Below are 26,768 nucleotides of genomic sequence, written 5' to 3' on the forward strand. Positions count from 1 at the left end.
TTTTTTTTCCTCTTTCTCTTTTTCCTTTATCCCCTCTTTTTCTCTTTTTTTTTTTTTTTTGTATTTTTGTGCTCTCTTTTTTCTGTATTTTCCTGTATTTTTCTTTTTATTTTCATTTCTCTCTCCTTTTTTCATCTTTTCCTCTCTAGGTCATTTCTAGTAATCCCTTGGCCATTCCCAGTTGTCCTGGGTGTCCCCTCTTGGTCATTCCCAAGAGTCTCAGGTGTCCCCAGGCCCCCCTCTCCGTAAATCCATGGATCCTGGGGCTCCAAACCTTCTGGAGAGGAATTCTGGGGACCTGCAGGTGAATCTGAGACCCGTCAAATCCCATCCTGAGTCCCCCCCACCCTGTTCTGGGAACCAGGAAAGCCCTAATCCCAATCCCAAAGTTACCCCATTCCCACAGAATCAGGACCCAGAAAAACCAAAGAAGCCAAAGCCAAAAAACCCAGGGAAAAACCCCCCAACTTCCCCCAAAAATTCCCAATCTTTTCCAACCAATCACAACTTCTGGGATTTAAAGCAGACAGAATTTTTTATCTTTAATACGAAAACCAGGAATTAAAAAATTCCAAGGGAATCCCAAGGGATCCTGGTTGGAGCCTCCGGGGTCAAACGTGGGATTGGGGCAGTCCTGGGCCAAAATTCCCGGGAATTTTGGCCTGTGCCCATCCCCCACCTCACCGGGAGACTCCGATAATTTACGGAAATAAATACAGGGAATAAAATCCCAAAATCGTGGGAATTCCAACAATAATCATTTGGGGGAAAGCAGGGAATTCTGCGGGAAAAGCAGGGAATTCTGTGGGAAAAACACAGGATTCTGCAGGAAAAAACATGGAATTTTTAGGGTTGGGAGAGCATTTTCCAAGTCCAAGGGTGGTGTTGGAGGTCAGAGGTATGGTGGCTCCCAGCTTTTTGGAATTTTTCTTCAGGAAAAAAGCAGAATCCAAGATTTTGATTTGGAAACTCCCCCCCAAAAAAAAGGGGAAATCCCAAATCTGGTTGGGAAAAACATCTGGAATCCACACGGCAATGGCGAGAGCCAGAAAATCACTGGGAAAAAGGGGGAAAATTCCCGATTCCGACCTGGAATCGTGCCCTGGGCGATTCCAAACCTCTTCCCTCAGGAAGGGCTCTGAGTCCAGCTGGGAATTCCGGTCATTCTGAAGGGGAAGGATCCGGCTGGGCCCGGACCCCAAAATTCAGGTTTCCACCACTCGGATCAGGGGCAGCGGCTTCGGGCCTGGGAGGCGTTTGCTGGGAAAAGGGGAAAAAAAAAATAAAAGGAATTTTCAATAGGAACAAACAAGGAAAAGGGTTTTGGGGAGATCCAGACCCCTAAAAATTCCTGTGGGAGGGATTTGGGATCTGCTGCAGACACGGAAAAACTACAGGAGATTTCAATTATTCCCAAATCTGGGAGAGCACCCCAAAATTCCAAAAGTTGGCCCCTAAATCCAAAAGAGAACCCCAAAATCCAACAGTTCATCCCAAAATCCCAAAGAGAACCCCCAAAATCCTGGAGAGATCCCGGAATCCCCGACCCTGATCCTGGAATTCCCGCCGCACCTGCTGACATATTCCGACTTGGAGCGCGCGCGGGCACTGCTCCCGCCCCGGCTCACTTGTTTCTCGATCAGGTGCTCGATCCGGTCATGCATCTCCAGATTCTGGGGAAAAAAAACAGGATTCGGGATCTGGAAAGGATTTTCCAACCCTGGAGAGCTGCCCTGGGGTGCTCCCTCTGTGCCCGGAAGGGGAATTTTTGGGGATTTGGGAGAATTTGGAGTATAGGGATGGGACTGGGGAGTTCCTGAGTTATTTAGGAAGATTTGTCACAGGAAAAATGAGGATCGGGGGAATTTTCCATCCCCAAATTCCTCAATCTCACTGTTGGATTAGGAATTTCCCAGGAATTTCCCAAATCCTGGTGGAAATAGTCGGGCTCAGGTTGGGAATTTGGGGTTTTTTCCAGCTTTTTTTTTTTTTTTGGTGTTTTGGGACTTTCTAGATCATGATTACCTCCCACCATTTTCCTACCTTTCTCCTGCTTTTCCCACCTTTTTCCTGCTTTTCCCCCATTCCCAGTTCCCCAATAGCCCCCACAAGGAGCCCAGCCCCGATCCCAACATTCCAAGAAGATGCAGGCTCGGATCCAGCCCCCAGAATTCCGGGCCTCACCTCTGCTTCCAGGTAGGAAACTCTTTCCTTCAGCTCCTGGATTGCTGCATCCTTGGCCTGGATCACGGTCTTGGAATTCTGCAGCTGCAACCCAGACATTTCCAAGGGACTGGCAATTCCCGGATTTTTCCCGGATTTCTCCTTCATTTTTCCTTTTTTCCCCGTTTTTTTCCCCTGGAGGTTTTCCTGGATTTTTCCCAGATTTCCCCCAGATTTTTTCATGGATTTTGCCTGGATTTTTCCTGGGTTTTTTCCCAGTTTTTCACTGATTTTTTCCCCCAGTTTTTCACAGATTTTTTCATGTCTTTCCCAGGTTCTTTCCCAGGTTTTTCCCAGTTTCTTTCCTAGGTTCTCCTAAAATTTTCCTGGGTTTTCCTCTGGTTTTCCCCTGTTTTTCCCCCTTTTTCCCCATTTTTTCTGGGTATTTTTCCCCATTTTTTCCCAGAGTTCTCCCTGTTTTTTCCCTGGATTTTCCAGGGTTTTTCCCAGTTTTCCCATCACCTGCTCGATCATCTGGCGGACTTTGCGCTGCTGGCTCTTGAGCATGTCATCCAGGTGATGGATTTTCTCCCGGAGCACCGCCACCTCCTTCTCCAGCTGGGAGGAGCTGAGAAAATACCGGGGAAAATCTCCAGGAACAGTCTGCAAAAAAACTGGGAATGCCCACACCAAAAAAACCTAGAATTCCTACTCCAGAAACAGCCTGGGAATGGCCACATACAAAAAAATATTGGGAGCGTTCAGCTAAAAAAAACTGGGATTGCTCACAGCAAAAAGACCTGGGAATGCTCATCCCGAAAAAATAAATGGGAATGTTCACCTAAAATAAACTGGGAATGTTCACAGCAATAAAACTCTGGAATTCCCACTAAAAAAAAAAAAAAAAAAAGGGAATGTCCACCCACCAAAAGAACCTGGGAATGTCCACCACAAAAAAAAAACCAGGAATACTCACCCCAAAAAAACCCTGGGAATGCCCATCCCAAAAAATATGGGAATGCCCAACCCCCCAAAAAACTGGGAACGCCCATCCTAAAAGATCTTTGGATATCGGGAACAAGTCAGGACATCAGGAACTGGGCATTCCTGGGATTTTCTCATTTCCAGGATTCCCCCATTCCTGCAATTCCCATTCCCAGATTCCCACACTCCCAGAATTCCCATTCCTGGATTCCCACCGCTCCTGCTGCGCCGCTCTCTCCCCTTCTGCCTTCCGGAGCCGCTCCAGCTCCGCCTGCCCCGACTCCATCCGCACCAGCAGGTCCCGGTGATCCTGCAGATTGGGGAACGAGATATGGGATATGGGATAATGGGATAGTGGGAAATGGGGAATAGGTCAGGCCATCAGGAATGGGGTGGGATATCGGGAATGGCCCCCGGCTCATCCCAGTCCCAAATCCATTCCTCCCAATCCTGGTTCCTGATCCCAAACCCCCCCATCCTGATCCCAAATCACCTTCTCCATGCCTGCCAGGAGCCTCTGGAGCTGCTCCACCTCCGTCTCCGCTCGGCTGCGGGCGGAATCCGCCCGCTCCGTGTCCTCCTGGCACCGCAGCAGCGCCCTCTGCAATAGGAAATCCGGGAATTCTGGCTCTCCCACGATCCCAGGACACATTCCAGAACTTTCCTCAGCAGGAGGATTTTCCTGGAGAACCCTCAAAAAACCCCAAGGGGAACAGTTCCTCAGAAACCCCAGCATCTCCTCTAAAATTCCAAAATTTGGACAAAGTTGCCCCTTAAAATCCCAGAATCCCCTGAGATTCCTGAATTTGGGTGAAATTCCGGATTTTTGGGAATTCCAGGCTCACCTCGAGGCCGTTCCGCTCCAGCTGGTGCCGCTTTTCTGCCTCCTGGAGCCTCCACAGGAGCCGCGGGGCCTCGGGGTCCTCCTGCAGGAACGGCCCCAAAAGGCCCCAGTGTCCCCCAAACATCCAAAACTCCCACATTTTTAATTTCCCAAGAGCTCGAAAATTCACAAAATTCGGGATTCTTAGCTTAAAAACCTAGCATCCCAAATCCCAGTTAAAACTTGGAATTTCAGGACTCAAAATTCGGTGGAAAACACCAAAAATTCCCAAATTAATCACAAATACTCCCCATTTTTGGGTGGAAAACAGGTTTCTAAAACGTTTTCACCCCAATCCCAAATGCCATCCTGGAAAATTCCGGATTTTTTTCTGTTCCCTACCGAATTTTCCTGGGAATTTCCCCGGCAGGAGCAGCTCTGGTTCCGCTTCTCCAGCACCACCTGGAATCCAGGGAAAAAAGGGGGAAAATTGGGATTTATCCACCATTCTTCTAATTCTCCTATTCCCTTTTCCCAAATTTCAATGGATTTATTCCCATTTTTTCCCCATTTTTTATTTCTAGGACGTGCTCCTGCCTCCCAGTTTGGAGCAAAATTTGGGAATTTTGGCAAAGCAACAACTCCAAAATTCCAGGATCATCGCTGGGAGCTGTGAAATCCTTCCAGAAAATCCCAAATTTCCCATTTTTCACCCAAAATAGAGTTTTCCTGGTTTCCCTCCCAAAAATTGGAATTTTTCCCCTCCACCACCCCAAACATGGGAATTCCTCCCATTTTCCCTGAAAAAAATGGGAATTTCCCCTTTTCCCACAAGAAAAATTGGGATTATACCCCTTTTTCACCCAAAATCCCTCTGAAATGGTTTTTCCAGGGGAAAATTCCACCTTTTTTTGTTTTGTAATTCCCTAATTTTTTACCTCAGAGCTCTCCTGGTACTCCTGGAATTCCCGGAATTCCAGAAATTCCGTCCGGGTCTGAAGTTTGGTGCTCAAATCTTCACGGAGTTTTTTGAGGGCGCTCCCGGCCTGGGAGAAAAAAAGGTAAAATTGGGGTTTTCTTGGGATCTGGGAATTTCCAGGGAATTTGGAAGAGGAAAAAGGTAAAAAATCCAATGACAAGAAAATAAATGAAAATAAAATTCAAAAATCTGGGAAGCTCTTTGGGAATTGGAATAAAATTCAGGAAAAATTTGGGGGAAGATTATACAGGAATTGTATGGTAATTTTTTGGGAATTTTGGGATAATTCAGGGAAAATTTGGGGGAATTTTGAGGGGAATTTTTTGTGAGTTTTGAGGGGAATTTGTGCTGAGATTTGGAGAATTTTGAGAGGATTTTTTTTTAGGAATTTCATGTAAACTCAGGGACCTCCGTGAGAAAATCAGGGAATTTTACAGGAATTTGTGGGAATTTTGCAGAATTTTCAAGGAATTTTGTGGAATTTTGTGAATCTCACCTCCTGGATGTGCCGGACTTCGCTCTTGAGTTGTGTCACCGGTTCCTCGTGGTCGGCGCGAGCCTTGAGATAAACCTGGAATGGGAACGGGAATAAAACAGGTTTGGGAATGTCCCAAATCCCTCCAGGAATTCCAGTGGATCCAAAGGGGTCAGGGCAAGGCTTCCCAAAACTTCCCGAAATTTTCTGTCCCTGAATTTTCCCGTTAAATTTCAATTTTCTGGAGTTTGTCTTGGGAGGGGTTTCCCCACCTGTGTTTTTTCCCAAGGAGTGGAATTCCCTGAAATCCACGAGGAATTCCCAAAATTCCACCTGGAGTCCCCCAAATCCACTCTAAACCCCAAGAAATCCACGTTTTATCCCTCAAACTCTACACAGAAATCCCAGGATGTGGGGCACCTTGATGATCTCCTCGTCACCGTCCTTGGACTTGACGCACTCCGAGGCCAAAGAATTCCCATCAGATCTCTTGGCCACCATGGCGAAGGCTCTGCCCACCGGCTTTGGGGGAAAACACGGTGATTTTGGGAAAAAATGCTGAGGAAAAGCCCAGATTTGGGATTTGCCACCCTAAGGGCGGTGGCCGGGTAGGAATTGTCCCAAAAATGCCAGGTTTGGAGGGAAAATTCCAGGATTGTCATGGAAAAATCCAGGATTTTCAGCTGTTTCCTGCTGCGAATAAATCTGGGAAAACCTTGATCCCATTCCCTCTATCAAAATGATCCCAAAACTCCTGGATTTTACCACAAAATCCAAGACTTCCCTCCAACATCCTGAATTTTCATCCCCAAAATCCCAGAGTTATCCCAAAATTCCCATTTTCCTCCCCCAAATTCCTGGTTTTACCCCCCCAAACTCCCAAATTTCCCCACAAGACCCCCAGTTTTCCCCCAAAATTCCCAGAATTCCCCCCAAAATTCCCACAACAATCCCAGATTTCCCATTCCCCCCCCAATCCTGAATTTTTCACCACAATTCCCCCCCCCCAAATTCCCAGAATAATCCCCAAACCCCCTTTCCACCGCCCCCCCCAAATTCCCAAATTTTCCCCCAAACTCACTAATTTCCTCCCTAAATTCTCACTTTTCCCTAAAATTCCCAAATTTCCCCCCAGTCCTGCTTTTTCCGCACCTTCTGTTTGGGCCGGGGCTCCCCGGGGGGGTCTCGGGGCAGGCGCAGCCTCAGCACCGGCCCGGCCTCCTAAAGGTTAAACCCGGTTTGAAATTAGGACTAAAAATCAGCATTTTGGGCAAAGCCGAGCTCAGGGTAAATTGGGAAGAAATCCAGTAAATGTCCAGTAAAAATTTGGGATAAATTCAGAAAGAATCCGGGATAAACTGGGAAGAAATCCAGGATAAATCCGGGATAAATCCCACCCTTCCTGGATTTCTCCGCTGGGATCAGGAAGGAGAAAAGGAAAAAAAGCGACACTGGATCTGGATTTTTGGGGGGGGGGAATTTTCCAAAAATTCCAGGACTCACCTCCGGATTCCAGGCAGACTTGGGGCCCCCTCCGGAATCTTCCAGGGATCCGGGGGAGTTTTCAGGGCTGGGAAATTCTGGGAATTCTGTGGGGCGCCTCATGCTCAGCTCCTGCCAGGAAAAATCTGCCCTGAACCGGAAAATGCGCAAAATTCCCAAATTTTCATTCCCAAGGAGTTTTCCAGCCCAGCCCCGGGGGATTTTTTGGGAGGAATTCACTGGGAATGGGAATTTTGGGAATCACAAAGCTTCTGGGATGGGGAATCCCAAAATCACAACCCCATCCCAGAATCCCCAAGGCAATTTTTCCAACTTTTCCAAGGTTTTTTCCATCATTCCAAAGGATTTTTTGGGAAAAGCGTGGAAGAATGGGGAGAGAATCCCAAAAATCCTGGAATGGGGAATCCCAAAAATTCCAGGAGTGGGGATTCCAAAAAAACCATGGGATTTCTGGGAATTCCCGGCGATCCCAAACTGCTCCTTAAAAGGTTGGGAATGAGGAATTTCCCTCAGGAAAACCAGGAAAAGCAGCCTAGAATCCTGGGAAAAATCCCGGAGTTCCCCAAATCCTCAAAAAAAACTGGGATCGTTGGGATGTGAGACATGAAATTCCCAAATTTCCCGGGATTTGGGGCAGGGTTGGATTTTTGGGAATGCACCAGCCCCGCCCCAAGGCCCGTCTGGGAAAAGCGGGAAAAAAAAAAACGGGAAAAAAATTGGGAAAACTCCTCAAATCCCAGCCGGAAAATTCCGGGACGGCCCCGCCCCCTGGGGTTCGGAATTCCCAAAACAGTCGGGATTTTGGGGAGAGATTCCCGGGAATTCCAGGCGAAAACGGAGCCGGGAAGATCCCGGATGGGTTTGGGGTTGGAACGTGGGGAAAAGGGATTTGGGATCGCCCAAAAATCATACCGGGAATTCCGGGAATGAGGAAAAGGAGGGACTCAGGAATTTTGGGGAGGGGTCCAGAGGGAATTTTGGGGAGGATTTGGGAATTTTGGGAGGGGTCCCGGAAATTCCAAGGGAGTTTGGGATCCCCCAAAAGTCGTTCCAGGAGGGGGAAGAATCCCGGGAATTCTGGGAATTCCCGGAATGAGGAAAAGGAGGAACCCGGAAATTTTGGAGGGGGCGGGGGGGAGGGGGGGGTCCTGGGGATTTTAGAGAAGGGATTCGAGAATTTTGGGAAGGATTTAGGAATTTTGTGAGGAGGTCCCGGGAGTTCCAAAGGGATTTGGGATCCCCCAAACTCCTCCCAGGAGGGCGGGAAGAGCCCGAGAGTTCCGGGAGTGGGGAAAGGAGAGGCCCGGCAATTTTGGGAAGGGGATCCGCGAATTTCGGGAAAGGGTCCCGAAATTTTTAGGGAAGAGATCCAGGAATTTTGGGTAGGATCCGGGAATTTGGGGCGGGATCCTGGGCATTCCAAAGGGATCCCAAAAGGGGCAAAAAAAAAAAGTCCCGGGAGTTCCGGGAAGAGACAAAAGAAAGGAATTTTCCCGGGGATATCAGCGGAAGATCCAGGAACTTTTTGGGAATGCCGCAGGAATTTGGGAGGGATTTTTAGGGCAGGGTTTGGGAATTCGGGGAAGGGTCCCGGGGCGTCCTTACCGGGGATTCCGGGAGCGCGGCCCAGCCCGAGAGCCCGTTCATGGCCCTGCCGCCACTTCCGCCTCACCTGAGCCAGGTGGCCACGCCCACGCAGGCCACGCTCCCCCGGGCTTTGGGTGTTTTTCGCGGGGTTTGGCCACGCTCCCTCCTGGGTCCTGCCCATGTTTGGGCATGGCTAGGATTGGTTACGGGACAAAGTGGGCACGCCCACAATGGGGAGGCCACGCCCACAAGGGAAGGAGGGGAAGTTGGGAGAATCGCGAAAAAAGGGGGAGAATTGGAAAAAAAGGGGGAGAATCGAGAAAAAAGGGGGAGAATCGGGAAAAAAGGGGGAGAATTGGGGGAAAAGGGGGAGAATCGGGAAAAAAGGGGGAGAATTGGGGGAAAAGGGGGAGAATCGGGGAAAAAGCGGGAGAATTGGGAAAAAGCGGGGGAAAGCGGTTGAGAAAGTTGGGATAAAACTGGGGGAACGTTGGGATAAAAGTGGGCAAAAAGTGGGAAAAATTGGGGCGAAACTGGGGGGAAATTGGGGCAAAGCTGTGCCAAGCCGTGCCCAAGGTGACCTGAGCCGTGCCAGGCTGTGCCAGTGTCACACCCGGGTGTGCCCAAGCCGTGCCAGTGTCACACCCGCGTGTCCCCAGCCGTGCCAAAGCCCCGCCCTGGCCTTGCCCTGCCAAGGCTGGAGCCGTGCCAAGCCCAGCCCGGGCGCGTCCCCAAAGCCGTGCCAGGCCGCCCCAGAGCCGTGCCAGGCGCTGTCCCCACCCCCCGGTGCCACCGCGGTGTCCCCCGGGCGTGTCCCCTCCTGGGGACACCTTGGGGACATGCCCGGGGACAGTGGCACAGCGGAATCCCAGGCAACCCCGGGGAATTTCAGGGAATTTCGGGGAATTTCGAGGAACTTGAGGGAATTTCAGGGACTTCCAGAGAACGGCGGAGACTGGGAATTCCCGGGAATTTCAGGGATTGGAATTCCGGCAGCGCTGTCCCCGGGATGTCCCCATGGCTCGGGGGAAACTGAGGCACGGAGGGGTGGGGACAGCGCGGGACCGGTCGGGCCGGTCCGGGGGCACCTCCGAGGGCACCGGGCACGGCCCTTCCGGGGTGGGGACAGCAGGGGACAGAGGCGGCAGCGGTGGCACCTGCGGGGGCTGGCACAGGTGGTGGCCACAGGGGATACTAGAGGTGGCACCGGCGGGGCACCGGGCACAGGGGACACCGGGGAACACCAGGGGACACCAGGGGACAGAGGTGGCGGTGACGGCACCTTCTGGGGCACCGGGCGGTGGCACCTCCCTGGGCGGTGGCCACACGGTGACCGCAGGGGACAGGGGTGGCACCTGCTGGGGGACATGCCGGTGTCACCTGCGTGGGCGCGGCCCTTCCGGGGCGGTGGCCACAAAGTGACCGCAGGGGACACGGTCAGAGGTGGCCACAGGGGACAGGGGTGGCTCCAGTGCCACCTGCTGGGGACATTCCGATGTCACCTGTGCGGACGCGGGGCGGGCACCGGGCACGGCCCTGCCGGGGTGGTGGCACAGAGACACCAGGGGACACCGGGGGACAGAGGTGGCACCCGAGAATTCCCACCCAGAATTCCTGAGAATTCCTGCCTGAGGATTCCCAAGTCCCACCCAGAATTCCCCAAAATTCCCCGCCCGGAGTTCCTGAAAATTCCTGAACCTTCCCACCTAGAATTCCCACTCAGAATTCCCCCTCAGAATTCCCAAAAATTCCAGACCCTGCTGCCCTTAAACCACTGGATTTTATTCCAAACATCTTCGGGAGCAGGTGGGAATAAAAATTCCTGGAATGGGGAAATTCCAGGAAATCCCTGGAAATTCTGGGAAATCCCTGGAAATCCTGGAAATCCCAGGATTCCCACAGGGTCCCACCCCTTCCTCCTTCATGTCCTCGCTTTGGGAATTTTTTCCTATGGAGCAGCCGCAGCCCAGGGCTGATCCCGGCTGGAATTCCAGGGCTGATCCCAGGGCTGATCCTGGACTCGATCCCAGCTCCGGAATTCCCGGGAATCAGCAGGAGGGAGCTGATCCCAGGGATGACCCCGGAACCAGTCCCAGGATGGGACCAATCCTGGAACCGATCCCGGCCTAGATGCTGATGATGCTGATGACGATGATGACGATGATGACGACGATGGCTCCGGCATTCCCGGCATTCCCGGGGTTCCCTCCCAGGCTCAGCAGGAGCTGGCCTGCAGGTTGGCCTCGCTCAGGAGGGAGGCGATGGCCGCGGATCCGAACTCCTCATCCGAGCTCAGCCGCTCATCCTGCAGCGCTGAGTCCACGGCGCGGCGCCTGCGGGGGAGAATTCCACCTTTTCCATGGAATCCCGGCCTTTTCCATGGAATTCCAAGCCTTTTCCATGGAATTCCAAGCCTTTTCCATGGAATTCCGGCCTTTTCCATGGAATTCCTGGCCTCTCCCATGGAATTCCAGCCTTTTCCATGGAATTCCCGGGCTCTTCCATGGAATTCTCGGCCTCTCCCATGGAATTCCCAGCCTTTTCCATGGAATTCCTGGCCTCTTCCATGGAATTCCCAGCCTTTTCCAAACCAGAATTCCCTTACCAGGCCTCCTTTTCCATGGATTTCAGGCGCCGCTGGAGCTGCTCGTTGAGCTCCTGCTGCTCCTCCAGCTCCCGCTGGGATTTTTTCCGGGCGTTTTCCAAGCGCTCGATTTCCTCCTCGGATTCATCCACCTGGCGCTTCAGGGCCTTCACCCGCAGGCTCAGCTGGGAATTCCCGGGATTGGGGGTCAAATTCGGGATTTGGGAATTTTGGGAGAATCCTGGGGTGCCCAGGCCTGGCCCTGGCCTTGGAATTTTAATTTTAAAGGATTATTTAGGGATTTTAAAGGGAATTTTTAAGGATTTTGGGGTTTTTTTTTTCCAATCGCAAATCATTCCAGGAATTCCTTGGATGGGATTTTAGGGATTTGCAGGATCCAAGCTCTGTTTTTTCCATGGATTCCCTACCCCTGAGATGGTGGGAATGTCCCTGGCCTCGGATTTTTATGGAATTTTTAAGGATCTTTGGGATCTTTCCCAGACCAAACCGTTTCAGGATTCCCTGTCGTGGCGCAGATGGGATTTTCGGGATGAATCCTGCATCCTTTCCCAGATTTTTCAATGGAATTCCAGGAATTCCAGCCCCACCTGGTCCCTTTGGTTGCTGCTGCTCTGCCGCTCCTCGTCCAGCTGCAGCGACAATTCCTTGATTTTCCGCTCCAGCTTCCGGTTGGACGAGAGCAGGACACTCTTCTCCCTATGGAAAAATGGGAATTCCATTGATTCCACGCCCTTTGCAGCAGCCTGGGAGTGGGATTTTGATGGACATTGATGGGATTTTAAGGAATTTCAGGCATGTTAAGGATTTTTTAAGCAATTTTCAGGAATTGGTAAGGAATTTTCAAGGATTTTTTTGAGGGATTTTTAAGGGATTTGGGATTATGGAAAAATTTGGGAATTGGGATTTGAGATTTGGGAATGGGGAAGTTGGATTTGGGACTATGGAAAATTTGGGAATTGGGATTGGAAAAATTTGGGATTTGGGATCAGGCACCTCTCCTCGGCCTGGAGCTGCTCCCGGAGCTCTTCCAGCTGCGATTCCAGCTGGGAATTCCGGCTGTTCCCAGGTCGCTGCTGCCCCTCGGAAGCGGCCAGCCGGTTCTTCAGCTCCTTGTTCTGGGAAAAAATCCCCAAAATCCCTCTGATCCCAGGGCTCTTCCTGGTTTTGCAAAGTTTTCCAATGGGGAGGAATTCTGGGAATTCTTTGCAGGATTCCAGGAGTCGGGAAGGTGGGGAAAAGTGGGAATTCTGGGAGTGGTCTGTGGGGAAAAGTGGGAATTCTGCACAGGAAAAGTGGGAATTCTGTTGGAATTCTGCAGGGGAAACACCCTGGGAGGGGGGCAGACAACCCCAGAATTTGGGACTGGGAATAAAAGGAAAAGCAGGAAAAGCTGGGAAAAAACAGGAAGAAAACAAAACAAAAAAAAAAAAAAAAACAGAAAAAGCAGGAAAAAAACTGGGAAAAGTCTTTGGAATGATGACCCCATTCCCAAGGGCTCTTTTCCCAGAATTCCTCACGAAATCTGGGTTCCCCCTGGGCCATTCCCGCCAGGATTGGAGGCTGGATCCAGGGATTCTTCCAGGATTTTCCCAGGGATTTCCCGCACCTGGCGCTCCAGGGAGGATTTGTCACATTCCAGGTCCTGGCGGCTGGAACGTTCCTGGAGCAGCTCTGCCCGCAGCTGCTCGATCTGGGAATAAAAATGGAAAAAATCCAGGGATTTCCAGGATGTTCCATGGATTTCCATGGATTTTTCCATGGATTTCAGGAATGGGATTAGGAGATGTGCTGGGATTCTCTGGGAATTGTGGGAAAAGGATCCCTGGGATTACTCCCAGCTGGAAAAATGGGAAAAATTGGGAAAAAAATCCCATTTTATGCCCCATTTATGCCTTGGAATTTCTGGGAAAAAAGGAGGGAATAAAGTTTGGGAAAATCCCAGATTAAATCCCTTTGGGATTTAATCCCCAAATTCCCGCCCAAATATCAAAAATTGGGAATTCCTTTGGGAATTCTTTATCCCTTTTCCCAACCTCTTCCAATCCCCATTCCCACCCCAGCTGACAATACCCAGTTGGAATTTTCAGATGGATCCTTGAGGGGGGCAGGGGGGCTTGGAATTCCAGGAGAATTCCGTTTTTGCCGAGATGAGAATTCCCAAAATTCCCAGGATTTTACCTGATCCCGGCTCCGGGTCACCCTCTCGCTCAGCAGCTCCACTGAGCTCCGCTCCTCATCCAGCTCCAATTCCAAACGTTTGGATTTTTCCTGGTGGGAATTCAGGATGGAAATTTTGGGGGGAATTTTCTGGGAATTTTGGAAAAATTTGGGGCGAATTTTTGGGGAAATTTCTGGGCATCTTCCGGCAATTCTTTAGGAATTTTCCATGATTTTTGAGGGGGGATTTTCCTGTGAGCGATATTGGGAATTTTTTTTCCATTTTTTGGAGAATTTTCTGGGATTTTTTTTTTTTTTTCAGGAATCCCCACCTCCAGTGCCTTGGAATGCCAGGCTCGCTCTTCCTGGGATCGCTTCCGATTTTCCAGGTCCTGCTCCAGCTCCTGGAGCCTCTTCAGCAGCAGCTCCTTGTCCAGCAGGATCCGATCCCGCTCTTCCCGGTTTTCCTGGATCGTCTCCTTCAGCCGGGAAACCTGCCGGAAAAACCCCAAAATTCCCCCAAATTTCCAGCCCGATTTTCCCCAAAAATCCGCAGAATTCCAGGAAAAATCATCTCTGATTCCCCACAAACCTCATCCTGGAGCTTCCCAAGGTTCTGTTGGAATTTTTCCGCCTCAGCCTCACGGTCTTGGGCGATTTTTTGGGAATCCGTGAGCTCCCGCCGGGATTTTTCCTGGAATTCTTCCAGTTGGGATCGGAGCGAGGCCAAGGAGCTCTGGGATTCCGCTGTCATCTGCTCCAGCTGAAAAATGCGAATTTTGGGATCGGAAATTTTGTGGGACGGTGCCAAAGCTGGAATCTGGGGGTTGTGGTGGAAATTTCAGGGGGCAGAAATCCCAGAATTCCACAAAAAAAAGCTGAAAATTCCACGGAAAAGCCCCCAGAATTCAATGGGGAAAAAGCCCCCAACTTCCCCCCAAAAAACCCCACCCCAAAATGCCACGAAAAACCCTCTGAAATTCAATGAAAAACCCCCAAAATTCCCTGAAAATCCCTGGAATCTTTTCCCGCCAGCCCTGCTCCTCGCACAGCGCCGATCCCAAATCCCACAGGGAAAACCCCACAATAATTCCCAAAAAAAAAATCCCCCAAAACTCCAGAAAACCCCGGAATTCCGGGAATTCCCAGACCTCCTGCCTGGGCTGTTCCCACTGAAGCCGCTCCTTGCTCAGCGTGGATTCCAAATCCCGCAGGGAAAACCCCACAATTCCACGAAAGAACCCCCCCAATAACCCCCCAAAAAACCAAAAAAAATCCCCAAAACTCCAGAAAACCCCGGAATTCCGGGAATTCCCAGACCTCCTGGCTGAGCCGTTCCCACTGGAGCCGCTCCCCGCTCAGCGCCAATCCCAAATCCCGCAGGGAAAACGCCGCAATTCCACGGAAGAACCCCCCCAATAATTCCCCAAAAAAATCCCCAAAACTCCACGAAAGCCCCGGAATTCCGGGAATTCCCAGACCTCCTGGCCGAGCCGATCCCTCCGGCGCCGCTCCTCGCTCAGCGCCGATCCCAGATCCCGCAACTCCCGCTGGGATCGCTCCAGGCTCGACTCCAGCTCCCGCTCCCGCTCGGCGCCCGATCCCAGCGCCTCGGCCAGCGCCGCGCGCTCCCCCTGCCCGAGAGATGGGACCGCGGCCTTTGGGGGCTTCTGGGGTCGTCTCGGGGCTTGGGGAATTTTTTTGGGGATTTTTGGGGGAGGTTGGAGTGGGGTTTTTTGATTTTTTGGGGGATTTTTCTTTGGGCTTTTGGGAATTCCCAGATTTTTGGGGGAGGTTGGAGAGGGGTTTTTTGATTTTTTTGGGATTTTTTGGGGGATTTTTCTTTGGGCTTTTGGGAATTCCCAGATTTTTGGGGGAGGTTGGAGTGGGGTTTTTTGATTTTTGGGGATTTTTTGGGGGGATTTTTCTTTGGGCTTTTGGGAATTCCCAGCCCCTCCAGTTTGGATTTTTCGGAGTCCCCGGTACCTCCAGTTCAGCCACTTTCTCCTGGAGCTGTTCCCAGTTTTCCCGCTGTTTCTGGGATTCCTCAAGCCGTGACTCCAGAACTTTCCGTGCCTCCTCCGATGCCTCCAGCGCCGATTCCAGGGAAATCTGGGCCTTGGGGGATCCAGAGGAGATTTTGGAGACTTTTTTTTTTAATTTGGGGGGATTTTTGAAGAATTTTTTGGATTTTGGAGGCTTTTTGGGGGGATTTTGTGGGAACTCTTTTTAATTTTTTGGGAAGATTTTGGCAGAGCCCACAATGAGCAAATCTGGAGCCCCAAATTCCAAAAAAGTCACAAAAATTTCCAAAAAAGTCCCAATTCCTGGGATTTCCTCCCCTTACCTGAGCAGCCTCGTCTCGCTCCCCCCGGAGCTTTTCCAGATCCTTCCGGGCCTGCTCCAACTCCTGCAAAAATAATGGATTTTGGGGGAATAATCTCGAATACTGGGAGGAAAAAAATCCCAAATTTAAGCCAAAAAAGAAAATTCACAAATTTGGGGGGAAATCCCGAATTTTGGCATAAAACTTCCCGTATTTCTCGCACCTTGCGGAGCTTTTCCATCTCCCGGGGGTCGCTCCGGGCTCGATCCCGATCCTCCCGCACCGCCTGGAATCGCTCCTGGAGCTCCCGGAGCTCCTCCTCCAACTCCTCCCGCTCCAGCCGCGCCTGCAGCAGCCTGGAAAATCCCAGCCATTCCCAAAATTCCCCACATTCCCTCCATCCCGAAATCCCCGACCCTGCTTGGTTGGGATTTGGAGCAGAAAATCCTGGAAAGTCTCGGGAAAATCCCAAATTTCGGATCCCCCCAGGCTCCGGGACTCACTCCTGCTTGGAATTCCGCAGCTCTTCCTTGTTTTTCTGGAACATTTCCCGCCACTGCTCCGTCTCCTCGGCGCTCTCCTCCAGCTCCCGCCGCAGATTCCGGAGCTGCATTCCCAAATTCTCCCGTTCCTGCTCCAGGCTGGATTTCTCCTGCAAGGAATTGACAGGATTCCCAAAAAAAAAATTCCCCAAGAACTTGAGCCAAAATATGCGTAGGTTCGGTGCCGAGTCCTCGGAAATTCCAGAGGGGTTTTTCCCAATTTTTCCCACGTTCCACTGGGGTTTTTTTTCCCCCATTCCAGAGGTTTGGAATTCGGGGAGAAGCCTGGGATTCCCAGCGCCACCCCGGATTCCCACCCTGAATTCCCACCCCGAATTCCCACCCTGGACTCCCACCCCGAATTCCCACCCAGATCCCCACCTCCGAGACCCGCTCCGTCTGCCCCCGGATCGCCTCCATCTCCCCCCGGAGCCGCTCCAGGTCGGAATCGTGCGCGGCCACTTCGGCCTTCAGGGCCCCCTTGAGCGCCTGCAGCTCCCGCTCCTGGCGCCGCCGCGAGCCCAGAGCCTCCTGCAGCTGCTCCCGGCACTCCTGCAGCTCCTGGGAACGGGAAAACCGGGATTTGGGATGTGAGAAAAACCCCAGAGCCTCCTGCAGCTGCTCCCGGCACTCCTGCAGCTCCTGGGAACGGGAAAACCGGGATTTGGGATGTGGGAAAAACCCCAGAGCCTCCTGCAGCTGCTCCCGGCACTCCTGCAGCTCCTGGGAACGGGAAAACCGGGATTTGGGATGTGGGAAAAACCCCAGAGCCTCCTGGGAATGGGGAATTTGGGATTTGGGATGTGGAAAAACCCCAAAACCTCCTGGGAATGGGGAATTTGGGATTTGGGATATGGAAAAACCCCAAAACCTCCTGGGAATGGGGAATTTGGGATTTGGGATGTGGAAAAACCCCAAAACCTCCTGGGAATGGGGAATTGGGGATTTGGGACATGGGAAAACCCCAGAACCTCCTGGAGCTGCTCCCGGCACTCCTGCAGCTCCTGGGAACGGGAAACTTGGGATTTGGGGATGTGGAAAAACCCTCAAAACCTCCTGGGAATGGGGAATTTGGGATTTGGGACCTGGGAAAACCCTCAAAAGTTCCTGGAGCTGCTCCCAACACTCCTGCAGCTCCTGGAAATGGGGAATTTGGGATCTGGGACCTGGGAAAACCCCAAAACCTCCTGGGAATAGGAAATTCAGGATTTGGGACATGGAAAAACCCCAGAACTTCCTGCAGCTGCTCCGAGCACTCCTGCAGCTCCTGGGAATGGGAAAAGTTGGGGAAATGGGAAACCTGGGATTTGGGATCTGGCTGTGACCCCAAAACCTCTTCCAGCTGCTCCCAGCATTCCCAGAGATCCTGGGAAATGGGAAAACTGGGATTTGGGGGTGGCAAAAAATCCCAAGCCTCCTCGAGCCTTCCCAGGATTCCAGGAGTTCCTGGGAACGGCAAATTTGGGATTTGGAGTTTTGGGGGTTTTTTTGTGTGTGTGTGGTTTTTATTGGGATTTTTCTCATTTTTGAGGCTTTTTGGGCTTTTTTGCGGATTTTTTTTCCCCCCATTTTGGATGTTTTCAGGGGTACCTGGTAGAGGCCCTCTGTGTCGGGGTCACTTTTGGGGTCACTTTTGGGGTCGGTGGCCAGCAGCTGCCCCTCGAGGTGGCCCAGCCGCGCCTCCAGCGCCTCCTTGGCGGCTCTCAGCTCGCTCAGCCTGGGCAGTCAAGGGTTAACGGGGGAAATCGGGGGTTATTGGGGCTTTTGGGGGGAAATAAAGGGTTCCTGGTTTTTTTGGGGGGGTCCAGAGGGGATTTGGGGGGGGTTGGGTGGAATTAGGGGAGGTTTGGGGGTCTTTGAGGGGGATTAAGGGAGGTATAAAGAGTCTTGAAAGGGTCTTTGGGCCCCAAACCCCAAAAGGGACAAAGGGGGACCCACAGTGACCCCAAAGGGCCATCCAAGACTGCCCCTGACCCTTTAGGGAACCTCAGACCCCAAAGGGACACCAAGGGTGACCCCAAACCCCAAAGGGCCACCCCAAACCTGCCTCCAACCCTTCAGGGGATCCCAAACCCCTGGGAATGACCCCAAACCCCAGAGGGACAGCGGGGTTGACCCCAAACCCATCCCCCCCATCGATGACCCCATTACTGGGCCTGGCTCCGCTGCAGCTCCTCAGATTTCCTGTCCAGGGCCTCCCGCAGGATTTGGGATTGGGGTGAGTCCGGAGCCGCCATGGAACTCTGGGACATTCGGGGACATTTGGGATGTTGGGGACATCCCATCCTAAAATCCCAAATCCCAAACCCATCCCAAATCCCAAATCCATCCCAAACCCATGCCCAATCTCACAGCCATCCCAAATCCTAAATCCTAAATCCTGAACCCCAAATCCCAAACCCATCCCAAATCCCAAATCCATCCCAAACCCATCCCCAATCTCACAGCCATCCCAAATCCTAAATCCTAAATCCCGAACCCCAAATCCCAAACCCATCCCCAATCTCAAAGCCATCCCAAATCCCAAATCCCACACCCCAAATCCCAAACCCCTGGAATGTTCCTGCTCACCGCCAGCTCCTGGAATTTTCCCAGCAGCCTCGAGGTTTTCCTTTTCAGGGAAATTTCGCTCTCGGAGCTCCTGGATTTGGGGTCGGATTGGGGGAAAAAAATTGGGAACGGGGTCACAGGAAAAGGGAAGGGCAGGAACTGCTGCTGGATTCCCCCAAATCCCGAATTTGGGGAAAATATTTGGGAATTGAGGCCATGGAGGGGAAATTTTAGGGCAGTTTTGGGGCATTTGGGGGAATTTTAGGGAGGTTTGGAGGGGGTTTTGTGGCCTTTGGGGGAAATTTGGGGGATTTGGGAGAATTTAGAGAGATTTTATGGGATTGTACAGGGATTTTGGGGATATTTTAGGGGATTTATGTGGTTTGGGGGGGATTTTGGGGTCTTTTTGGGGTGTTTGGGGGCTCACCCCTCCTTTAGGATGCTGTAGATGAGCTCGGTGGGGTTTTCGCCACCCCCCAGTTCCCGCTGATCCCGCAGCAGGTCTGGGGTGGATTTCAGCTTCAGGAGGGAACAAAAACCCCTCAATTCCAACAAAACCCCCAAATCCCGCATTCCAGAGGGGGGAAAAACCCCAAATTTTAGAGGAAAACCCCATTATTTTATAGGGGAAACTACAATTTCACAGGAAAATAACCCAAATTTAATGGGGGAAAAAAAAAACCCCAATTTTATAGGTAACAAACTCTAATGTCATGAGAAAAAACCCCAAATTTACTGGGAAAACTTAAATTTTATAGGAAAAAAACCCTTTTTTTTTTAGGAAAACCACCAATTTTCATGTAAAACCCCCATAATTTAGGGAAAAAAAAAATTTGAGGAATTTCCCCCCAGATACCTGCATCTCCACGCTCTGCTCCTCCACGCCCCCAAACCCGCGGGGGATTTGGGGAATTTGGGGCGGAATCGCGGCGGATTCCCGGGAATTCCGCGCATCCAAACTCTGCGAGCGCTTCCTTGGAGCCGCTCCGGGGCCGCGGAACCTCCGCGCCGCTCGCCCGCGGGGCAAATTCCCGTCGAATTTGGTGATCAGGGAATCCACGGAGCGCAGCGGTTCCGTGTCCACATCCCCGGGAATTTGGGGAATTGCAGCATCCTTTTTTCCCACTTTTTCCCCGCTTTTGGGAAAAGGCGCGCTGAGGTCCCCGTGCGATTGGGATCGGCGCAGCTCCTCCGAGGGTTTGGGGATTTTCAGGTGCTGATCCGAGGACCTCGGGGCATCCCGGGATCTTCCCGGCTCCTGATCCGAGGATTTTGGGATGCCCCGAGACCGCCCGGAAGTTTCCTCATCACAGGATTTTGGGGCCCCCCGGGATCCCCCCGGAATTTCCTGATCCGAGGATTTGGGGACCTTCCTCAGCTCCTCATCCCAGGATCTGGGGACCCCCCGCGATCCCCCCGGAATTTCCTGATCAGAGGATTTGGGGACCTTCCTCAGCTCCTCATCCCAGGATTTTGGGACCCCCCGGGACCCCCCTGAACCTCCCTGATCTGAGAACCTGGGGATCCCCTCAACTCCCCCCAACTCCTTCCCCAAACCCTTGGGGAACCCTCGGGACCCCCCTGAACCTCCCTGATCTGAGAACCCGCGCCCGCCCCGTATCCCCCCGTCCCGAATCTCCCCCTCGCCGCCCTCCTCCTCCTCCTCGGAGCCGCTCGGTGCCCGGGCTCGGGGGGCGTTCGGAACCGTCCCGGGGTGTCCCCCTTTGATCTGCACGCCGAAGCTGTCGCCGCCGCGCTCGCCGCTGTTGAGCACCACGAAGGGCTGCCCGGCGATGCCCTGCACCCGCACGGCCACGCCGTAGGAGCCGCCGCGGCCGCGGGCGGGGCGCGGGGTGCGCCGCGGCTCCCGCAGGTCGCTGATGAAGCGGATCTGGACGCCGTGGTCCAGCGGCTGCTCCGCCATGGCCCGCCAGCGGCCGGATTCGCGCTGCCTAGAGGGGAAAAAAAAGAGTTTCCCTCGGTTTTCCCCCATTTCCCCCCTTTCTCCCCCGTTTTGCGCGGGTTTTTCCCCGGCTTTCCTTTTTTTCCCTGCGTTTCTCTCTGCCGGTTTTCCTCATCCCCCCCCCCCCCCCCCCCCCCCCGCCCCGTTTTTCGCGGCTTTTTCCCCATTTTATCGCGGTTATTTCCCCATTTTATCGCGGTTATTTCCCCATTTTATCCTGTTTTTTCCCCCATTTTATCGCAGTTATTTCCCCATTTTATCGCGGTTATTTCCCCATTTTATCCTGTTTTTTTCCCCATTTTATCGCGGTTTTCCTCCTGCTTTTCCTTTTTTTTCCCCCGTCATTCCCCTTTTTTTCCCCTGTTTCTCCCCCACTTATACCGCTTTCACTGCACTTTTCCAGCTTTTTTTTTTTCCCCGCTTTCCCCCCAGTTTTCCTCATTTTATTCCAGGTTTCCCCCTTTTTTCCCATTTTCCCCCATTTTTTCCCAGTTTCTCATTTCCCCCCCCCCCCCCCGGTTTCCCCCATTTTTTAACCCCTTCCCCCTTTTCCCCCCTTTTCTCCCCGGTTTTTTTTCCTTTTGTTTTCCCGGCGTTCCCCTTTTTTCCTCCTTTTTTCACTTCTCTCCTCCTTTCCCCTGCCCTTTTTTCCCGTTTTCCCCCTTTTCCTCTCATTTTCCCGGGTTTTCCCCAGTTTTTCCCCGGTTTTTGGACGAGCGGTGACGTTTTGAGAGCAGCGCAAGGACGAAACCTTCCCCCGCCCTCGATCCCAGAAATCCTCTGGAAGCCCCGGGAAAAAAATCGGGAATTTTGGGAAGCAAAAGCCGCGAGCCCGCCCCGAATCGGCTCCAAATCCCGGTTTTTTCCCGGGAGTAGCTGCGGCTGGGAAAAAAAACGGGAATTTCGGGTTGGAAAAGCCGCGATTCTGCCCCAAATCCCGGCATTTTTTTTCGCGGGAATAAATCGGGAATGACGCGAGGAGCTGCGGAACGAGCGGGGGAAGGGGGATTTGGGGATGTTTGTTGGGATTTGGGGATGTTTGCTGGGATTTGGGATGTTTGTTGGGATTTGGGGGTTGTTTGTTGGGATTTGGGGATGTTTGTAGGGATTTCGGGGATTTGGGGATGCCGGGATGGGTCTGAAGTGTCGGGAAATTCCCCAAAAAATCCCCTAGAAAATCCCAAAGGGATTGAGGATGGGCGTGGGGAAAAGGATCTCAGGCCAAATCCTGCTGCCCCTCCAGAATCCCCACAAATCCCTGGAATGGCAGGGGAAGGATCCTGGGAACGGAATTCCCGAATCCCCAACTCCCCCAATCACCGAATCCCCGAATTCTGCCGTCCCTTTGGAATCACCACAAATCCCAGGAATCTCAATATCCCTGGAATGGCAGGGGAAGGATCCCGGGAGCGGAATTCCCAAATCCCCAAACCCCCGGGATCCAGGAAATCCAGGGACTGACCTGAGCCGGGAGCGCCGCGGGCAGAAAACCGGGAATTTTGTCCAGGTGGCCAAAGGGCAGCAGGGGAGGGGCCGGGGCGGGGCTGGGAGCGATCCCGACGGAATCCAGAGAAGGCCTTGGGAAGGGCCGGGAGGGGTCGGGATCACCGGGAAGGGCTGGGATCCGTCCCAAATCCCAGAATCCATCCCTGATCCCGGAATCCACCCCAAATTCCAGAATCCATCTCAAATTCCGGAATCCATCCCAAATCCCTGGATCCATCCCAGATCCTAGAATCCATCCCAGATCCCAGATTCCATCCCAAATCCCTGGATCCATCCCAAATCCTTGGATCCATCCCAGATCCCAGAATCCATCCGGAATCCCAGAATCCACCCCAAATTCCGGAATCCATCCCAAATCCCTGGATCCATCCCCAACCCTTGGGTCCATCCCAGCTCCATCCTGGAGCAGGTGGAGAATCCATGGGGGGGGGAGGGGGTTGGGAATGTTCCCAGATGGCTCCGGAAAAACCGGGAACGGGGGAGGGCTGGAAAACCGGGAGAGCACCTGATATTCCTGAAAAAACGGGAGAGGAATTGCTCTTTTGCTGTCCCAGGATTTCACTGGAAAACTGAAAGGAAAAAAATGAAACCAGGAAAAGGGAATTTTGGGCCTGAAAAAATGGGGAAAAACCAGGAAAATGCAAATTTGGGGGCTGAGAAAAACTGGAATTTCATGGATTTCCATGGAAAAGCAGAAGGAAAAAAGCAGGAAAAGGGAATTTAGGGCCTAAAAAAAACCCCAAAATGGGAATTTTCCCTGGGAATGGGGTCAGGAAAAATCAGGAGAGGTCATCCTGGCCCCTCTAGAAGGGTGGAATTTTGGGAATTTTCCGGCTGGCTGGGATCCAGGGGAGCACAAAGAGCCTTTGTGGCTCCGACCCAGAAAAAGCAGTTTGGTAATTCCCGGAGCGGCTGGAAAATCTGGGAAAAAAACCCAAAACTGGAGTTGCTTTTCCAGAATTTTTTTTTTTTTTTTTTCCCCTGTTCCTGAAGGAGGAAAAGGGAATTTGGAATTTTGAGAATGGAGAAAGGGAGGGAAAAATCCGACTGGTCAAAGGTGGGAAAGGAAGGAAAAAATCCCAAATCTTCCCAAAATATTCCAAAAATTGCTGGGTTGGGATCTTCCCAAAATTCAGGATGGCCCCAGTGAGGTTTTCCCAAAATTCTGCTTTGTTTCCCCAAAATTCTGCCCTATTCCCTGGGGCCCAAATCGAGCTCCAAATAATCCCAAAGAATTCCATAACGATCCCAAATTATCCCAAATGAATTGTCCCTAATGATCCTAAATTACCTCAAATTATCTCAAATTATCCCAAATTAATTATCCCAAATTATCTCAAATTAATTATCCCAAACCATCCCAGGTTTTTTTGCCTCCGGGGGGATTTTTTTTGGGATCTTTCCCAAAATCCCGCCCTCGGCTCCTCCCCCGGGCGTTGTTTGGGGCCAAAGTCCGGGAATTTGGAGCCGCGCCCAAAACACCGGGAGAGGCTTTTCCGGATTTTCCAGTTTTTCCCGTTTTCCTGGGAACCCGAAACCGGGGAGGGGCGGAGATCGAGAGGGGGGAGAGGGAATTGCACCTGGAAAAATGGGAATTTTCACCCGGAAAAAGGGTCGGGAATGGGGGAATGGGATCTTTCCCCTGGGAAGAGGGTGGGGAGGGGGGTTTCCATTTGGGATCGGGAATGTTCGGGATTGGGATCGGGAATGTTCGGGATTGGGATCGGGAATGTTCGGGATTGGGATCGGGAATGTTCGGGATTGGGATCGTCCCTCAGGAGCTGCTCCCTGCCGAGCTGAATTCCAGGAATTCCAGCCCGGCCCCGGGCTGAGTTCCCGGGTTAACCATCGACCCCAAATCCCGGGAAATCCGTCCGGGACGATCCCGGGGCGATCCCGACCCCGATCCCAGCGGGCCCCACCGGGATCCGGTGACGGTTTCCAAGGAAATCGAGCCCGGGGAACCGGAGCCCACGGGATAAAATTCCCAAGCGCGGAAAAGCCTCGGGATAACTGGGAATGGGGAATGATCCCATTCCTTTGGGATAACCGGGAATGATCCCATTCCCTTGGGATAACCGAGAACGATCCCATTCCTTTGGGATAACCGGGAATGATCCCATCCCTCGGGATAACCGGGAATGATCCCATTCCTTTGGGATAACCGGGAACGATCCCATTCCTTTGGGATAACTGGGAATGATCCCATCCCTCGGGATAACCGGGAATGATCCCATTCCTTTGGGATAACCGGCAACGATCCCATTCCTTTGGGATAACCGGGAACGATCCCATCCCTCGGGATAACCGGGAATGATCCCATTCCTTTGGGATAACCGGGAACGATCCCATTCCTTGGGATAACCGGGAATGATCCCATTCCTTTAGGATAACTGGGAACGATCCCGTTCCTTTGGGATAACCAGGAATGATCCCATTCCTTTGGGATAACTGGGAATGATCCCATCCCTTGGGATAACTGGGAATGATCCCATCCCTTGGGATAACCGGGAACGATCCCATTCCTTTGGGATAACCGCGAATGATCCCATCCCTTGGGATAACCGGGAATGATCCCATTCCTTTGGGATAACCGGGAACGATCCCATTCCTTTGGGATAACCGGGAATGATCCCATCCCTTGGGATAACTGGGAACGATCCCATTCCTTTGGGATAACCGGGAATGATCCCATTCCTTTGGGATAACCAGGAATGATTCCGTTCCTTTGGGATAACCGGGAATGATCCCATCCCTCGGGATAACTGGGAATGGGGAATGATCCCATCCCTCAGGACACCCGGGAATGATCCCATTCCTTTGGGATAACCAGGAATGACCCCATTCCTTTGGGATAACGGGGAACAATCCCGTTCCCTGGACACCAAAATCCCTGCAGGCTTTGGGGTCACTCTGGGTTTGCCCTGAGCTCCATCCCGGATTTCACCCTGAAATTCCTGCCCTGAGGAATTGGCCCCGAGTTCAATCCCACACATCCCCCTGGGAATTCTCTTCCTGGCCCCAAAAAGCCGCAGGGAAACCTCAAACCCTGCCCAGGGAAAGGGAATTCCGATGGTCCCAAACCGGCCTGACCGGTCTGGGAACGCCGGGAGCGATCCCAAAAACACGGAACAAAAAGGGACAAAACCCCTTGGACTGGGATCCCCTGGATTTGGGATCCCCTGGATTTGGGATCCCCTGGCTTCGGGAAGAGGCTCCAAAAATCCCCCTGGACGTTTCCCAAATTATTGAAGGGATAAAAGGCGGAAGTTGCGCTGCCCTGAAAGGTTGGGAAGGGTTTTCTGAGGGGATCCCATGGGACAGGACCCCAAAAAGGGACACTGGGACCCCAAAAGGGACACTGGGACCCCAAAAGGGGACACTGGGACCCCATAACGGGACACTGGGACCCCAAAAGGGGACACTGGGACCCCATAACGGGACACTGGGACCCCAAAAGGGGACACTGGGACCCCACAGAGGGACACTGGGACCCCATAAGGGGACACTTGGACCCCATAAGGGGACACTGGGAACCTGTAAGGGGACACTGGGAACCTGTAAGGGGACACTGGGACCCCACAAAAGGACACTGGGACCCCAAAAAGGAACACTGGGACCCCGTAAGGGGACACTGGGACCCCAAAAAGGGACACTGGGATCCCACAGAGGGACACTGGGACCCCATAAGGGGACACTGGGACCCCAAAAAGGGACACTGGGAACCTGTAAGGGGACACTGGGACCCCATAAGGGGACACTGGGACCCTACAATGGGACACTGGGACCCCATAGAAGGACACCGGGGCCCCTTTCCATAGGGTAGGACCCCATGAAGGGACACCAGGGCCCTGTCCCGAGTTCCCAGGACCGCTCCCCGTGCCCCCGGGCTCCTCTGCGCGTCACCCGGACCCTGTCCCGTGTCACCAGCGCCCTCTGCGTGTCCCCGGCTCCCTTCCCGGGGCCACCGCGAGCGTCTCCGGTGTCACCGGCACCTCCTCCGCTGTCACCGGCGCCTCCTCCGGTGTCACCAGCGCCCCCCCCCCGCTGTCTCCGGGCTCTGCCCGGTGGGACAAGACCCTGTCCGGTGCCACCAGCGCCCTCTCCGGTGCCACCAGCGCCCCGTCCCGTGCCAGCAGCCCCCCCTCTCGTGCCACTAGCACCCTGCCGGGTGTCCCCAACCCCCTGTCCGGTGTCACCAAGCCCCCCGCCCAGGCGGCAAGGCCCGCTCCCGTGCCACCGGCCCCTGTCCGGTGTCCCCACACCCCTGTCCGGTGTCCCCAGCCACTGCGCGATGTCCCCGGTCGCTGTGCGATGTTCCGAGATCCCTGTGCGATGTCCCCACACCCCTGTCCGGTGTCCCCAGCCCGTGCCCGGTGTCCCCAGGCCGTGCCCGGTGTCCCCAGGCCCCGTTTCCCGGTGTCCCCCCCCCCACTCACCGCCCGCTCCCGCCGCAGCCACCGCAACCTGTTACCTTCGCCCAGGCCCCGCCCCTCGACACTGATTGGTCAGCACCACCCTAAGCCACGCCCATTGGGCGCGACCCCGCAGAGCAAACCCCGCCCACCGCCGCACCGGTTCTGCGTCACGTGGGGGTGCCGCCAT

At 53.0% G+C, this 26,768-nt stretch overlaps 2 protein-coding genes across 6 annotated transcripts; both read right to left on the reverse strand.

The window, feature by feature from the left end:
- Positions 1–527: 527 nt before the first annotated feature.
- Positions 528–8,667, reverse strand: TUFT1 (tuftelin 1). Of its 5 annotated transcripts, none has more exons than XM_084223068.1 (14): positions 8,533–8,667; positions 6,928–7,038; positions 6,577–6,645; positions 5,845–5,946; positions 5,446–5,520; positions 4,909–5,016; positions 4,373–4,432; positions 3,993–4,073; positions 3,641–3,748; positions 3,363–3,457; positions 2,686–2,791; positions 2,185–2,262; positions 1,629–1,673; positions 528–1,260 (listed from the first exon to the last, which is right to left on the reverse strand). In XM_084223068.1, the coding sequence occupies exons 1-14, from the start codon at positions 8,572–8,574 to the stop codon at positions 1,162–1,164; spliced, it is 1,179 nt and encodes a 392-aa protein (XP_084079194.1). In that variant the 5' UTR covers positions 8,575–8,667; the 3' UTR covers positions 528–1,161. The 5 variants fall into 5 exon arrangements, with proteins under 5 accessions (XP_084079194.1, XP_084079192.1, XP_084079193.1 ...); XM_084223066.1 differs by having other exon boundaries at positions 1,573–1,673; XM_084223067.1 differs by having other exon boundaries at positions 2,185–2,268.
- A 1,703-nt stretch (positions 8,668–10,370) lies between these two features.
- On the reverse strand, positions 10,371–26,621 carry CGN (cingulin). The gene is made up of 22 exons (XM_084222930.1): positions 26,603–26,621; positions 22,669–22,732; positions 22,120–22,234; positions 19,551–20,646; positions 19,122–19,213; positions 18,716–18,785; positions 18,296–18,387; positions 17,735–17,861; positions 16,526–16,705; positions 16,106–16,254; positions 15,826–15,958; positions 15,624–15,686; positions 15,263–15,394; positions 14,758–14,910; positions 13,869–14,039; positions 13,609–13,770; positions 13,298–13,387; positions 12,726–12,809; positions 12,113–12,234; positions 11,707–11,815; positions 11,120–11,283; positions 10,371–10,847 (listed from the first exon to the last, which is right to left on the reverse strand). Exons 4-22 carry the CDS (start codon positions 20,616–20,618, stop codon positions 10,730–10,732), a joined length of 3,279 nt encoding a protein of 1,092 aa, XP_084079056.1. The 5' UTR covers positions 20,619–20,646; positions 22,120–22,234; positions 22,669–22,732; positions 26,603–26,621; the 3' UTR covers positions 10,371–10,729.
- Positions 26,622–26,768: the final 147 nt, after the last annotated feature.

This window comes from Fringilla coelebs (genome assembly GCF_963513975.1).
Source record: "Fringilla coelebs genome assembly, chromosome: 29".
NCBI lineage: Eukaryota > Metazoa > Chordata > Aves > Passeriformes > Fringillidae > Fringilla > Fringilla coelebs.